General features: G+C 45.4%; 1 protein-coding gene across 1 annotated transcript in view; it reads right to left on the bottom strand.

Annotated features, from left to right (window-relative positions):
- Nucleotides 1-9,414, bottom strand: part of LAMA5 (laminin subunit alpha 5) — a 189,477-nt gene extending 180,063 nt beyond the window's left edge. Inside the window, exon 1 of the mRNA XM_083744077.1 lies at nucleotides 8,770-9,414. Coding sequence (XP_083600203.1) covers nucleotides 8,770-9,078 — 309 coding nt within the window. The 5' untranslated portion in view covers nucleotides 9,079-9,414. The remainder of the gene's footprint in view (nucleotides 1-8,769) is intronic.
- Nucleotides 9,415-17,068: the final 7,654 nt, after the last annotated feature.

Raw genomic sequence — 17,068 nt, 5'->3', positions numbered from 1 at the left:
AACCCAATAATAAGCTGTTGTTGGGGGGGGGGGTTACCTCAATCTTAGGAAAAACAGGGCATTGTCTTTTACTGAGTCAACCCATTGATTTACGTCGTTCAGTATTGCCTCTGCATGATTTCACACAGTTGTATCTTCCCACCCTATAGTAGACATGCTGGGGATTGGAGCTGGGGCCTTCAGCTTGCTGGGACCACTGAAATAGCTCCCCCTTCCCTGACCTTATATATTTATTTACAACAATGATGTGACATGGACAATAGAAGGATGCTACAAGTTGACAGGCCTATGCGAGGTAGCCATTCATTTTGATGCTTGCTCTGCACTGCTTTTAAACATTTTTATGTTGCTGTTTTGTGAACGGGTGGTATATAAATACTTTTATAAAAAAGATAAATGGCTATAAAGAACCCATGAGGTATCATGGTCAAGTGTGTTGACCTGGGAGTCCCTGATTTACATCTTCATCCATTCATTCTCTCTCTCAAGCTAATGATGCAACAATAAAATGAGGTTGTAGAGAATCATGCACACTACTTCTTGGAGGAAAATGTGGGATGTAAAAATAATAAATAAATTGAAGTGTCATTGTCTACTGTAGTTAAAATGATCTGTGTAAGAACTTTGTGCTTTAACCATTCTCTGGCAAACTGAAGGTGAGAAAGAAAGAACACTTATGATGTGAAACTCTATCCTCATGTGGCTATTTTGATACACCTATGGAAGCAACTTCTTGGGAGATATGCCTGCTTCTTGGGAGAAAAGCAATGACAAACCTAGACAGCATCTTAAAAAGCAGAGACATCACCTTGCCAACAAAGGTCCGTATAGTTAAAGCTATGGTTTTCCCAGTAGTGATGTATGGAAGTGAGAGCTGGACCATAAAGAAGGCTGATCACCGAAGTATTGATGCTTTTGAATTATGGTGCTGGAGGAGACTCTTGAGAGTCTCCTCCATGGACTGCAAGAAGATCAAACCTATCCATTCTTAAGGAAATCAGCCCTGAGTGCTCATTAGGACAGATCGTGAAGCTGAGGCTCCAATACTTTGGCCACCTCATGAGAAAAGAAGACTCCCTGGAAAAGACCCTGATGTTGGGAAAGATGGAGGGCACAAGGAGAAGGGGACGACAGAGGACGAGATGGCTGGACAGTGTTCTCGAAGCTATGAACATGAGTTTGACCAAGCTGCAGGAGGCAGTGGAAGACAGGAGCGCCTGGCGTGCTCTGGTCCATGGGGTCACAAAGAGTCGGACACGACTAAATAACTAAACAACAACATGGAAGCAACTATTCTAATGGCCCATCTTATATAAAGATTAGCTTTTCCATGGTTTTTCTCCATAGTTTTCCAGCCTGTGGGTGTGTCCCACTGGGGAATAATATACAAGGCAGTGAAGGTCAAAGGGTGAGGGCAAGTTTAAGTGGTGCAACTTGGAGAACTCTACAAACCAACTCATGAGTTCATTATGGTTTCGTCAGCCAACGGAAATTGAACACACATCCCCCTCTTTTTCTCCATATTCATCGTTGATTTAGTCCCTAAAGATAATGAACTAAGAACGGTGACCTTTCAACTTAATACCTCCTTTCCTATGCCTTCCCTTTTCCCCCCTTCAGTGCTGCCCACTGTTAGGGGAAGGAACCAGCCACAAAAGGATTTTACCAAAGCACTCAGATTGGCCAGAGAAAAATCAGTCTAGGAAGTACGGCTTACATCAAAGGGGCAGCAGTATCAAAGCCATACAGAAGAACACGAAGGGGAGCAGCAACTACAATCCAACTCAGCATTATGAATAGCCAAAGCTTGTTTAATTGGAAGTTGCTGGTAGTATATCCAAGAAAGGACGTATGAATGGTGCAAGGCTGCAATTGGAAGGGCACAAATCAGCCCTGGTGAAAGAGGCATAAAGAGTTGTCATGAGAATTTCGGAGCTTGACATAAGCCTCTTATGTGCAGGTATTACATAGCTGGTTATAGAGAATCTGGCATGATAGCCTCACGGTTAAACAAGCATTGCCTGTCAAACACCTAGTCTTTAACATGTAACAAGTCTCTCTTAGCTATCGCTCTTTTAGCATTCAAGGGTGGTGGTTACTATTAGGTATCTTCAGCATGGACTGAAATCAAAGAATCAAATTGGCTGCCCTTGTTCTTGGGAAGCAATAAGCCCCCCCCCCCCAAGCAGCTTATTGAATGAATAAGTTACCAAATGGATAAATTGCGGTGACCAAATAGAAAGCCCCATTTTCAAGGATGGCTGGTTCACCCCAAAATAGAACATTTTCAATAAAGCTGAACTTTTATCAGTGCCTACATTTCACCTAAGCCCAGATTCTCATTTCAGCTAAAACAAGACAACAAGGAGAGAAGCCCTTTTGAAAATCCAGACTCAAAGGGGGATTGTCACTTTGGAAACCACAATGGTGCACTTATGTCGCTTGGGGCATGTGCCACGTCAAACAACCCATTCTGTGTTTGGTCAGGTGCCCTCCCCAGGCACACAATTTGGGCTGCACTGTGCCAGTTACCAACAAACAAGGTCAACTGAATAAGGCATTAGCATCAACATTTCAGGTACCCTGGCATCCAGGTACCCCCTCATGCATGCATACCCTCCTCCTCACCAATATGGTAACTGCCTGCTTCCTTTTCTGATTAAAAATTTTCTTGTTTACCGTGGGTTTACCCTGTTCTTTACATGTTCTACACCAGGCACATCCAACAGGTAGATGATGATCTACCGGTAGATCACTGGTAGATCACTGGCTCCCCCCATAGAAGCTCAACAGCTTTGGCTCGCCTAAAAAAAAGCTCAACACCTGCACCCCCAACAGAAACAGGGCTTTCATTCCTAAAAAAAGCTCAACGACTTTGACCTGAACCCCCAGATCACTCTGTGAGTAGATCGCAGTCACTTGGGAGTTGGCCACCGCTGTTCTACACAAACTTGCAAGCCAAAACATGAGTGGGTTGATTGTTAGCTGGAGATTGCAAGCAGCTAAAGCTTTGACCTTTCAGAATACATAAACCTATATCCAAATTCAACCATAAAACAGAAACATAAGCCAAAATGGTTTCTGCCATGCTAATTTTTCACTTATGTGAGTCAAGTGTCTTCAACTGCGAATGTATGAATTTAATCCTTCTTAATCTTACACAGAGGAAGGGCGCCAGGTGAACTGGGATCTCAACTTCTTCCTGACCCAGCACGAGCCACAATGGTCCCTGCTGCTAAGGTTTGTCTTAAGACTTTCTTTGCACACTAGGGAAGGTTTCAAATTCCACTTGCTTTCCAACTCCTATGGTTGCCCTTGCAGGATTTACAACAGGCCTGGGACACAGGGAAGTAAAAGCTCACTTGCTCCCCCCGCCCCGCCCCGCCCCAACCTTTAGCAAATCCTCTCTTGCAACTGGTCTCCCCTCCATCCCAGATGTCCACAGTTGTTAAGCACTTCGCAAAGCGCAAGTCACTTTGAACAGCGGTACACTTTTGCCATCCACATTCCTAGGAAATTCTTGGCCTTGGGTGCATGTGGCCTCTCAGTCAGGTCCCAGTTTAAGCAGACATTTACTTTGACATAAGCCTGTAATAATTGTTTATCCTTAACACACCCTTCTTTCCCACCCACATTCCTTCAAACAATTTGCGGACTTATTCACACCTATATTCTCAACATTCAACACTCTCCATTTAGGGTTGGGTAACAGAGGCACTTTTTTCAAAATACTGTATTGCACATGGTATTACAGAACAGAAGCATTGTTGTGCCTGGTGTGTAGACTTAACCTTTCTCTGTTCTCAGCTCTTGTTGATTTGCTACACACCACAATGCCTGTATCACACCACCTTCAGCTCCCAAAAAAAATATTTACTGTCTATCCCCAAAGTAGTGTACACTTGCACATCTGTTTTGAAATGGTTCAGAAGAATACCAGACCCAAACCTTCAAGTAAATATGCATAGAAACATTTGTAACGGACTGATCCCTGAATATTCCTGGCGGTCCACACCAACAAAGAGAAGCAACCCTACAAAGTTTGTGCTATCAAAGCAGAGCGAAAGGTGGTGCCTCTGTATTTTAGGGTTTATTTAAAAGCCCAGTTCACATTTAACAAAGTTTAGGATTGTAAATATAAGCCACAGCAAGTCTCCGGATTGTGTATTCCCCTCTTCTCATCCACTGAGGAGTTCAGAAGCTTCAGCTTATTTTTAAACTAACCACAGTTTACCATTACATCGAAAACCTAAACTGTGGTTAATGAAAATAAGCCAACTTCATGAACTAAGATTTATCCTGGTTTGTCCAGGAAAGTTAAACCATAAACAAAAGTTTTTGGATTTTCATTGTGGCCAGGCCATGCCAGAGGCACCAGTCCAAGACTCTAGGCTTGTTCTTGGAAAGCTAAACTATGGGTTAACATTACATTTTTTTTGTTTAATTAGGGTTGCCATACATCCAGATTTGGCAACTCGAATTTAATGCTGTCTCAAGAGTTTATGAAGCTGTCATACAGAATAACTTTTTTGTCCCAAGTTACTAACAGCTACTTCTAAGATTATGATTTCCCTTAAATGTCCATTGTTAGGGCAAACATGTATGGGATGTTATATGGGCCCTAATGCAAAGAGAATTAACGACTGGGTGTGTTCAGATGTCACAATAAACCATGTTATTGTGAAAGCAATGAGCCCAGCCTCCCCCACACCCTCTTCTTTCAATGCATCCACAAAGCTCAAAAGGTTTGATTCTGTTTTTGATTAGCCATAACTTGCTGGGTTGTCCAACAAACTGTGGTTAATTTTAACTATGGTTTGTCCAAAACAACCCAACTTCAAGCTATGGTTTATGAAGCTGGCAACAAAATTAAAATTAACCATAGTTTAAAGTTTAGATGTCGTGTTTAAATTATTGTTAACTGAAACTGGGGGAAAGCTTCCAATCTCCTAAGGCTAGCTAAATTCCTCTCACAATAAACCATAGAGTCTGAATGAAATTAACGTGGAATAAATTAGCCGCAACTTACTTTCCAGGGGATTTAAGCAGAACTAACGTTGCCAATGGGATGTGGTCTAAACCACAGAGCCTAGGGTCGCTGATCAGAAGGTCAGCGGTTCAAATCTGCGCAACGGGGTGAGCTCCGTTGTTCGATCCCAGCTCCTGCCCACCTAGCATTTCGAAAGCACGACAAGTGAAAGTAGATAAATAGGGACCGCTCCGGCGGGAAAGTAAACAGCGTTTCCGTGCGCTGCTCTGGTTCACCAGAAGCGGCTTAGTCATGCTGGCCACAGGACCCAGAAGTTGTCTGCAGACAAACGTCTGCTCCCTCAGCCAGTAAAGTGAGATGAGCACCGCAACCCCAGAGTCGTCTGTGACTGGACCTAACGGTCAGGGGTACCAGTTACAGATAGGTAGCCGTGTTGGTCTGCCATAGTCAAAACAAAAAAAATTCCTTCCAGTAGCACCTTAAAGACCAACTAAGTCAGTTCTTGGTATGAGCTTTCGTGTGCATGCACACTTCTTCAGATACAGATGTGCTCATACTTCAGATGTGTATCTGAAGAAGTGTGCATGCACACGAAAGCTCATACCAAGAACTGACTTAGTTGGTCTTTAAGGTGCTACTGGAAGGATTTTTTTTTGTTTTGGTCAGGGGTACCTTTACCTTTACCTAACTTTCCCTACGTTTGGGCTCAATGTTTACAGCAGGGTTGGGGAACCTCCATCCCAGGGACCAAACACAGCCATCCAGGCCTCAGGCCTCCCCAAGCCACACTCCCCTCTAGCTCTACTATCACCTCTTCGAGTGCTTTTGTATGACCAGAATGTGTCCTTGAACTTGTGGCGATTCCTCGTGCTTGCTCAATGGGGGAGTGGGTGTTGTGTTTAGAAACCTTCGATTTTATTTTCCCCATGGCTAGAAAACCTACTATACTAAGACTCATATTCATTGCCCTGCACACTTTTTGTTTTCTGACCTACCCTCCGGGGCAGTCTCTGGTCTTTCTCAAGTCTCAGTCGCACCTTGTGCAAGACTAAAATTCAGCACTCCTGCCTCTCACCTTCCGTACTGGCTCAATTCACTGCCTCCTAGGCGCGATGACCTGCAACAGCCTCAAGGCTTGGCGCCCAGTTTGGTGGAACTGCTCACACCAAAATCCACCTCTACGCCCAACACTAGCATGTAGGAAATGCTGCCCTAGTGGGAAGAAAAAGGTTCCCCATCTTTCAGATGCTGCATTTGTGCTATACTAGCAAAAATGTCAGTGCCTTCCAACTGCCTGTACTGTTCTTTTATAAGTCAATAAACTATGAGTGGAGATACCTAGGCAAGCCAAGGTAAAACTCTAGAGCAGTGTTTCCCAACCTTGTGCCTCCAGCTGTTTTGGACTACAATTCCCATCATCCCTTGCCACTGGTCTTGCTAGTCAGGGATGATGGGAGTTGTAGTTCAAAAACAGCTGGAGGCACAAGGTTGGGAAACACTACTCTAGAGGACTTGCTTATACTTACTGGAGAAGCTCCTGTTTTGAGAAAATGCAAAGATTCCTCTTAACAGTCAAACGTTTTCAGCACAAAGAAGCAACTCCAAAAAAAAGCCAGTCATAGAATTGTAAGGGACCGCTCGGATCACCTAGTTCAGCCCCCTGCAATGAAGAAATCTTTTGCCCAAAGTGGAGCTTGAACCCACCACAACCCTCAGATTAAGAGTCTCACGCTCTTGCCAGCTGAGCTACCTTAATTCTCTCCTCTATGTATCTTTTTTTATAGGTGATCCAGTGAAAACACAGAACTCCGAATTCTGAGCAAGGAAGGAAAAAGAAAAGGTGCTTAGAAAAGGGCAGACCAACTGCACCGCTCTGAAAAGCAGGTTTGCTTCACAGATATTGAGCTGTAGATGTGGAAGCCCCATAACACCATAGTTATGAAATGAAGAGGAATATTCATAGCTGGGTCTCTAGCCATGAGCTCAACTGGCGGTAACCTTAAGGCAGGCTGCTATGCCTCAGTCCCCACAGATAATAACAACACTGGGCCAACCTTACAGGGTTGTTGTAAGGAAATGAACATTAGGTGCTCCGAGCAATACACACACACACACACAACTATTAACTAGTAGCATGAAATAGGCCAATGTGTTTTATCCAACACAGGTTTTCTGCTATTATGTTCTAAAAAACCCACTGGAATTCTTTTGTATGCCTGACAAAAAAGAAATGCATTTCAGCGGCCAATCACATTTGTGTTCCGGGACAGTCTCAGTCAGAGGTTGGCATTGCTGGGCAACTGCTCAGTCCCATGCCCCCAAAATGGGGCCCACTGCCAAATCCAAGAGGGACCCCCAGCCCTGCTGCCCCTCCTCCTCTTGGATGCTTCCTGATCACCTGGCCCCTCTAAGCATGTGAGCAAGAAGAAAGACCAGCAGCTTCCTCTCACTTTGCCCTCTCCTGGAAAGTTGCAGGGACTGTGCCCAAAGGGGCAGGGAAAGCAAAGAGTCTGGGGGTGGCATCTTGACCAAGAACTGCTCCCCCAAAAAACACCCAACCCTGAAGCCAGGATTGTCTAAAAGTCAACATTTTTGAAAGAAAGTGCTTAAACTTTCCCCCACTATAATCAACAAGTCTTTATTGTTATTTTTTTACTTTAAGCCAATGTTTAACTTTGACCGGATCGCAATATTATTATTTTTTGGCAAATGGGCACCCTCAACTTGAGAAAACAGAAGTTGCTTTTTTATAGAAAGGGAAGCAGCGAGCACCCATTGCGTCCAAGCATACAAATAAAGCACATAAATCAGAGTTTTGTTGTAAGTTTGAGCACGTTGGATCTAACTGTAAAATGAATGGGCCACAATTTATCCAGCAGTAACCACTTGTTAACCGTGTGTGTGTGTGTGTGTGTGTGTGTGTGTGTGTTTTGTCCTGCCAAACGTGGACAGAATCTTACTGCCCCTCTCACAACACTAGAATTCTGATCAGCTATTTAAGTGCTTTACGACTTCCACTTGGCACAGGAGCTCACACACCAAGCTTAACAAGCAGCTGAGAAGTTACCTCTTGGCAGATGGTTTGTCTGTACACAGTCAATGGAGGTGGGGGCGAAAAGAAGAGTAATTGCATCCCTCCTTAAAACTGGAAGGTGGCACAGCCATTCAGTCCAGAGTCACTAAAAAGGTCTGCTAAATTCAATGCTCCTTTCAGAAGTCCACATTATGAAGCGCAGAGCAAACATGTGCTCTGTGAGTGTGCAAACAGCCACAAACACACACTTGCGAGAGACACTTCCTCCCCCGACCTTTTGTGTGCCTGCCCCATTAACTGAGAATCAATCCACCAACCTCAAGTCAACTTGGGAGATAACAAAAGAGGAAGGAGGAGGGGAGATTTCGAGCCCACACTGGCGGAGGAGCCAGCCCAAAGTTATGCGCTCTGATAAATAATTGCAAAGCCAGGATATATATTTTCCCCCACCCTCTTCCTTCATCCTGTAACAGCCCACCTGAGAGAAAAGTCCCATCGTGGTCCACGGGGCTTACTCGCAGGAAAGACGGCACAGGATTGAATCCTCAAGTTGCGCGCTCTCCACGACGCAAAGATTCGCGCGTGTTTCGTGTTATAAACAGGTCGCCAGCAGGTCTCGGGGCGGGTTACAATAAAGCTCATCATTACAAAACACTTAAAACAAATTGCAGCCACAGTAATAACAATGCAAGATGCGGCCGTATGGAAACTAGAAATCAGGCAGCCTCCGATGAAAATACTGTACCTGGATGGTCTGGTTGGGGTCCCCTCCCGCTACCGGCCCGCCCACGAGTTTGCAATACAAATCCTCCACGGCTCTGGGGGTCTTGGCGCCGGAGTCTTCCTCGCCGCAGGTCGCGGTGGCCGAGATCTTGGTCCCCTCGGCCAGGTTGAAGTAAGGTGGGTGCAGGCTGTGGCCGTTCACGTCCGCGTGGAAGGAGACCCGCTGCCCTTCCGAGCCAGAGGGCACGGTCGGGGCCAGCAGCAGCAGCAGCACCAGCGGCGGCGGCACCACTGGCGGCGCGCAGCGGATCTTCCCTGGCGCCCTCGCCATTTTTTCGCGTTTGGCAATAAAGCAAAAAAAAAAAAAAAAAAAAGAAAGGAGAAATCCCGGAGGGAATTGGGATCGGGGGGGGGGAATGGGAAGGCGCAACTAGTGTCTCCCCCGGAGAGCCATGGCTGAGGATCAATCAAAGGGCTAAAGGTCCCCAAAGCCGAGGAGAAAAAGAGACAGCGGCGGCGGCTGCAGCGGCAGGACGCAAAGGGGAAAGTTTCCCGACTGCGGCGGTTTCCAAGCAAGTAGCAACGAGGCTGCGCAATCGACGCATCAACCTGCAGCTGGAGCCTCACCAACTTGGCGACTTGGAGAGAGAGGCGCACCGTTTCGCCCCAGGAGGAGGGGATATAGCGGGATCCGAGGCGGGTTGGGGTGGGTGGGATCGACGGGGGGAGCGGAGGAGGAGGAGGAGGAGTGGCCGCCGCGCGGGGATTATTCATGCTCTGATTCTGCCCATTGTTGTGGCCGCCCTCGCGGCCCCCCTCCGGGGTTAACCCGTTCGCGCGCCGGCCCAGAGCAACGTGGGAAGCGAACAATAAAAGGCCCCCGAGGTTTGGGGGGGCGGCCGCATCCTGCAAAAGCCTGCAGGATGATGAATGATTTCTTTTTAAAAAGCGCTCCCCCCACGCCCCAAGGCACTTTCTCAAGCGGCTGTGAAAATACGCAAAGTTCCCTTGAGATCCTATATCTGCATTTACGCGGGAGAAAGCCGCACTGAAGTCAGCGGGGCGTAGAGCCCCCCTCCCCCGCATAGGATCGGGTGCGAGGGTGCGATCCTCTGCAGGCGCGATTACTTGGGAGTAAATCTTAACTTTAGTTTTTCTTTTTTTAAACGATGCGCGTAGGATCCCACTGCCCTTTACAAAGCGACGAGAGCGAGCCCTCCTGAACTCGATGGGCTTACTCCTGAGTAAACTCGCGAAGGGATTGAACACTGCCTAAGTATCCTGGCATGCTACTGTGCAAGTCCGATTGTGTTGTTGCTAAAGAAGAGAGCAGAAGAGAGCATTAAAAAATAGCAAAAGTTCTGTGGCCAAAATAAGCAAAAGCCCATTTTAAAAAACATATATATACTCTTAGGACTCGACCCTATCTGTGGTTAGCTGGAAACAAGTCCCATTTTGTTCCAAGGAATTTACTTCCAAATAAGGTCACAGTCCTCTTTATGCACACTTACTTAGAGCTTGGGAGTAAGGCCCCCTTGAGTTCAGTGAGACCTTTGGGTAAACCGTGCAAAGGAATTCACACTGCACCTGTGTATCTGTTGCCAATAATCCCATTCTATTCTGGGATGGCCCCTTCATGGATCACTGCCTTGCCGTGGCGAAGGGGCTTGAATAACTCAGAGAAGCTATGAACTATGCCGAGTAGGGCACCCAAGATGGACAGGTCATAGTAGAGAGTATTGACCAAACGTGATCCACCTGGAGGAGGAACCGGCAAGCCACTCCAGTATCCCTGCCAAGAAAACTCCATGGACAAAGACAACAGGCATATAAAAGTTATGACGCTGGAAGATGAGCCCCTCAGGTCAGAAGGCTTCCAACATGCTACTGAGGCCACCTCATGAGAAGAGAAGACTCCCTGGAAAAGACCCTGATGTTGGGAAAGATGGAGGGCACAAGGAGAAGGGGACGACAGAGGACAAGATGGTTGGACAGTGTTCTCGAAGCTACCAGCATGAGTTTGACCAAACTGCGAGAGGCAGTGGAAGGCAGGAGGGCCTGGCATGCTCTGGTCCACGGGGTCACGAAGAGTCGGACACGACTAAATGACTAAACAACAACAACATTCTGGGATGGTGGCCATTGCAGTCCCAACAAGAACTAGAGAGCCACATGTTGCCTGCCCCTGAAGGATGACCAAGTAGTAGGAAACAACTGGAATTCAGTAGTATACCATCCCTGAATATGGAGGTTCTATTTAGCCATGATACATGGCTATATTATTTGGGGGGGGGGTCCTGCCCCCAGATGATCCTGCAACAGCATTCTTTGCCCATTCCCAGCGGTGTCCTGAATTTACCTTTTACTTACTCCTATGGGAGGAAGGAGAATGTTACGGCTTGGGGACAATGTTTCAGACCTGTGCCTGGCTCATTGCATAATAGAAAGTTACTCCCTATAACTTATTCAATGTACAGTGGTACCTCAGGTTACATACGCTTCAGGTTACATACGCTTCAGGTTACAGACTCCGCTAACCCAGAAATAGTGCTTCGGGTTAAGAACTTTGCTTCAGGATGAGAACAGAAATCGTGCTCCGGCAGCGCAGCGGCAGCAGGAGGCCTCATTAGCTAAAGTGGTGCTTCAGGTTAAGAACAGTTTCAGGTTAAGAACGGACCACTGTATGAGTAAAGAAACACCATTGAAATCCTGCCAGTGTTTCTATCTGCTTACAGTGGTCTCCTAAATAACTAATGCATTTTTCCCATTCTTTTATAAAGTTCTTGTCCTCTTGGTTTCTGAGTTTTCCAGTCAGTTTTGCCATTTCAGCACAGTCCATCAACTTGGTTGGTCATTCCTCTCTGGTAGGGACCTTGTCTTCTTTCCATTTCTGGGGTGGTAACATCTGGGTGGCTGTTTTTCCATAAATAAAAAGTCTTTTCTGCTCCTTTGGAATATTGGTACCTGTAATTGCTAATTTAAAAGTTATTTTAAACATTTCCCCAATTTCATTATATATCCTCTCCCAGAAAGCTCTTATTACCTTACAAGTCAACCGCATATGATAAAGGGTACCTTCTTTTTCTTTACATTTCCAGCAGATATTTGTACTTGTCCTATACAATTTTGCCAACTTACTAGGAGTCAAATACCACTGGTATCATTTTCATATAAGTTTCTTTCAGTGTACAACATGCTGTAAATTTCCAATCTGTTTTCCATAACCTTTCCCAATCTGCCATCTGAAGTAAAGGTACTAAATTTAAATCCAAGTGGACTGATGGTGTGTCAGTGGCAGAACATCTGCGTTGCCTGCAGAAGGCACCAGGTTCAATCCCAGACATCTACAGGTAGGGCTGGCAATGTTCCCTGTCTGAAATTCTGGAGGGCTGCTGCTACTAAGTGTTAACAGTATTGAGCTAGAAGGAGCAATGGTCTGGCTCAGTATAAAGCAGCTCCCTGATTTCCCATGGGAGCAATTAAAGGTAAAGGTAAAGGGACCCCTGACCATTAGGTCCAGTCATGGCCGACTCTGGGGTTGCGGCACTCATCTTGCATTATTGGCTGAGAGAGCCGGCGTACAGCTTCCGGGTCACGTGGCCAGCATGACTAAGACGCTTCTGGCGAACCAGAGCAGCGTACAGAAACACCGTTTACCTTCCCGCTGGAGCGGTACCTATTTATCTACTTGCACTTTGACTTGCTTTCGAGCAATGGGAGCTCATCCCGTTGTGGGGATTCGAACCGCCGACCTTCTGGTTGGCAAGTCATAGGCTCCGTGGTTTAACCCACAGCGCCACCAGCACCCCCAAAACCTATATACATCATATCAAAAACAAGACCAAAAGAACTGGGCAAATGAAAGGCAGGGGTGCCACAACAGAGAAGGTCCTGTCTCTGATCAGCACCTGCCTCACTTCAGATGGTATGAGGCCACTCTTAACTGGTGAGCAGGTTCATGTGAGAACAAGTAGTCATTGGAGGTACAAGCAACCTCCATTTACCACTCATTCAAAGCACTGGCAGCCATGCACACATGGGCCATTTTTGGACCCAGAATTGGGGGGGGGCATGGGCAGAAAGGGACAGGCTTATGTATGCTCTGCTGACGCACATGATGTCCCAGAACGCAACCCCCGTACAAAATGCAGGGTTGCTTGCATTCTAGTTCTAAAACATTTAGGGTTTTCATAGATTCAAAACCAATTCTTTGATATTATTTTACTATTATTATTATTATTATTATTATTAAATTTGCTAGTCTCTTTATCCTGCCCAGGGTGACCCAAAGCAACCTAAAAATCAAAGAAGCTTCAATATGCTTGGAGTATAGCAACCAAATACTGTACGTACTGGTTTTCACCAAGCAAAAATATTAGAGTGTTTTAACATCATGTGGTGCTGTGGGTTAAACCACAGAGCCTAGGACTTGCCGATCAGAAGGTCAGCGGTTTGAATCCCTGTGACGGGGTGAGCTCCCGTTGCTTGGTCCCAGCTCCTGCCAACCTAGCAGCTCGAAAGCACGTCAAAGTGCAAGTAGATAAATAGGTACCGCTCTGGCGGGAAGGTAAACGGTGTTTCCGTGCGCTGCTCTGGTTCGCCAGAAGCAGCTTAGTCATGCAGGCCACATAACCCGGAAGCTGTACGCCAGCTCCCTCGGCCAATAAAGTGAGATGAGCGCCGCAACCCCAGAGTCGGCCATGACTGGACCTAATGGACTGGACCTTTACCTATATAGGTTTTAGGTAGTAGAAGCTGGTCCATTAGGGCAAATGGATTAATGACCCGCCAACCTCATTCTGCCTTCAGCCAATCCCCACTTGCCTGTCTTCTTGCTTATAGCCAATCAGTGGGTGGCCTCTTACAGGCTCTGGCGCCACCTGCTGTTGGTCTTCCAGTCTTCCGATCTACCATTCCCAATCAGCAGTAGCCAGCACTGCTTTCAGGCTGAATTTTCAACTGCCTGCTGCCCTTTTTCTGTTGTATTGGATTGTTTCTTTCTGTGAATTCATTGTAAGTCACTTGAACAGCCACATTCCAAAGAATGGCCAGGAGGTGGGCAGACAATCTATTCCAGACAGAGGATGCTCCTGGATTCAGCCCTGTCACTGGAGACTCAGTTGGCCTCTGTAGCTAGGAGTGCCTATTTGCAGCTACTGTTGGTTTTCCAGCTATGGCTGCTTTCAGACAGAAATGACCTGTCCACTGTACTCCAGGCTCTGGCAACTTCCAGATTGGATTACTGCAATGCACTCTATGTGGGTCTGTCCTTGAAGACGACTCAGAACGTTCAATTAGTCTGAAAAGCAGTGCCCAGATTCCTCTCACATAACCTCTGTTTTAAAACATCTGCACTGGTGCAAGTTAATTTCCAGGCCCAATTCAAGGTGCTAACATTTGTACTTAAAGCTCTAAATAACTTGGGTGCCAAATATCTGAAAGATAGCCTCCTTCCCTACAGACCTTGCCCCAGGTATTAAAATCAGCAGAGGAGGCCCTCTTGATAGTTCTACCACCCTCAGAAACTGGGGGAAGGGGTCGGAGCCCAGGAGAGGGCCTTCTGTGTGGCAGCCCCTTGTTTGTGAAACTCCCTCCCCACAGAGATGCACCTGGTAACATCATTATACAGTTTTACTCTGGCTGTGGATGCTTGGGATGTATATTTCTACGACCCACCCTACTTTTGAGATTGTAAGTTGCTTCGAATTCTTTCTAATGTTGCATTTTGAATTTGGACCTGCAGGAAGAAGGCTGGGTAATTATTAATAACAACAACAACTAACAGCAACAAGAAGAAACCAGTGCACGTTTCTTCATCTGCAAAGCGTAAGAAACACTGGCGATTTCATCCGGATAGGCTGCTTAGAATGGCTGGCTGGCAGCTTGAAAAATATCTCTGCCATCCTGATGGGGACGCCAACTCTTACCCTGAAACTGTTGCAGCCGCCAGCTGTTCCTCCGTTGGCACCAGGCCGCTTGAGATTCTATTGACATGACGTCATGACTTGTATGTGAAGTTTCTAATGTGGCTGAAGGTAGCTCAGCCCCCAGTTCCACATGGCAAGGAAGCATTCGAGCACAACAGCCAAGCCCATTCAGTTAGGAGTGACTTCCTAGAGCGCTTTCAAAAGCTCGTTTTAACTCCTTCCACTTTGGAGGGCTTTCCGACCTTGGGAATCTTAAAACACGATCGCTGCGTTCTGAACTAGTCCCCTTTTGAACTTACAAAATGTGGCCTGTTCAGCCGAAAGCCAATCCATGTGATAAAAGGCAAGAGTTCTAAAATACGTCAAAAGCTGAGACAAAATGTTGAGTCTTCCCGTGGACATATTCCCAGAGAAGTAGCTGTGTGAGCAAAAACAACAGAATCTTGTGACATCTTCAAGATCAGCATTTATTATTGCATAAACATCCAAGCCCACTTCACCAGATTCATGAAATGATATCCTAAACTGGCATATATCAATCTATCAGTGTGTTATCATCAATACTGCTTGTGAATGGTCACTGCAGTTATTTTGTTTTATTTAGAAAAACTTACAAGTGGGTTAATCAGGGGGGGGGGAATCCACATTAATGATCAAAGTTCGTATTTATTAAATTTCATTTCTCTCTGACTTCACTGCTTACATTTCTCGCTACAAGTTTCATTTGGGAAGGCCAACTTGGCTAACATATTCTGAATTTTGGGAGCATTAGCATTTTAAGTGATATGCATGGCATTTTTTTTTAAACAAAACACAGACCAACGAAAGCACCTCTTCAAATGGTGAAGTGTAAAGTATAACTAAGGGAAATTAAATCTATCCCAGAGGCATCAACACCCACTACTTGCTGAGACCTTGCAGTAGCATGTGAAGCAGTGTGCAGTGATTGCAATGTAAAAATCAGTCCAGACACCCTTAAATTTCATTAAATAGCTTGTTACTTAAGAAAAAACAATTAAGTCAAAACATAAAATTAAAAGCAGGAAATGGATTAGTTAATAACTCCCAAAGGACCGGAGGAAAAAAGAGCCACTTTGATTGCTTTAATCCTAGCCTCCCTTTAGTAGTAGCCTAGTGACACATCATTAATTATCTCTCTCCAAAATTCAGTTTTTGTAATGAGCTATTAAAATATCAAAAACAGCTATTAACAGGCAGATCAAACATCACAGAGTCCTTTTTCTGTAAGGCTTGCGCAAGTAAATAGGCTATAGAAATAGATAACCAGGTTGCTGTCATGCCAATACGGTGTTCATTTAATTGTAAATACTTGTAGACATTAAAGGTAGGGTCATGAGTTACTACTACTACTACTACTAATAGCAATATATTATTTTGCAGCTTCCAGCAAAATATTAAAATACAATAGTTCATCAAATATTAAAAGCTTCCCTAAACAGGGCTGACTTCAGATGTCTTCTAAAAGTAAGATAGTTGTTATTTCTTTGATATCTGGTGGGAGGGCATTCCACAGGGTGGGTGCCACTACTGAGAAGGCCCTATGCCTGGTTCCCTGTAACCTCACTTCTCACCATGAGGGAACCACCAGAAGGCCCTTGGTGCTGGATCTCAGTGTCTGGGTTGAACGATGGGGGTGGAGATGCTCCTTCAGGTATACAGGACCGAGGCCATTTAGGGCTTTAAAGGTCAGCACCAACACTTTGAATTGTGCTCGGAAATGTACTGGGAGCTAATGCAGATCTCTCAGGACTGGTGTTATGTGGTCCCGGCGGCCACTTCAGCTCCTTGGAGGAAAGAAGAAGTATAAATGCAATAAACAGACAAAGAAACTGTGAAATTATAGCAAAGGCAATTTGCCTGGCTTTCATCAATCATAACTATTCAAATACCGAAACTAGGGACTTACTGACTAATTGGGAAAGATGTTTTTTATTAAGTAGACTAATTTTGTCTTTCTTTTTGCTTCCTGTGTAGCAGAAAAATATGTCAGTTTCACTGAGCTCAAGGGAGATGTTGCTAATTTTGTTTGCATACTAATTCAAGCCTGTTTATTTACTTTTAAAAATGCATTCTTCTTCTCCCTGAAGACAAAGGGCACCATCCTCTTACAACATGGTATCAGGATTAAGCCTAATTGTTGCCAGTTGCCACCTTGTGATTTCTGACTGAAATCAATCGCCTCCATTCCAAGGCAAAAAGAGCTTTATTCTGTTTTTTGATAGGAGATCTCTGGGTTTTACACACTTGTTGCCCTATGGACAGATGCACACGCAATTATTAAAATGCAGATTATGACTGAATTCTTTGAGGGGAGGTGCCTTAAATGTGTTTCATAGAATTGTAGGGTTGGTAGGAAACCTGAGGTTCACAGTC

This window comes from Podarcis gaigeae, assembly GCF_964106915.1.
Source record: "Podarcis gaigeae genome assembly, chromosome: 6".
Classification (NCBI taxonomy): Eukaryota; Metazoa; Chordata; class Lepidosauria; order Squamata; family Lacertidae; genus Podarcis; species Podarcis gaigeae.
The sequence above is the reverse complement of the archived record's forward strand: the minus strand, read 5'-3'. Positions and strand labels throughout refer to the sequence as shown.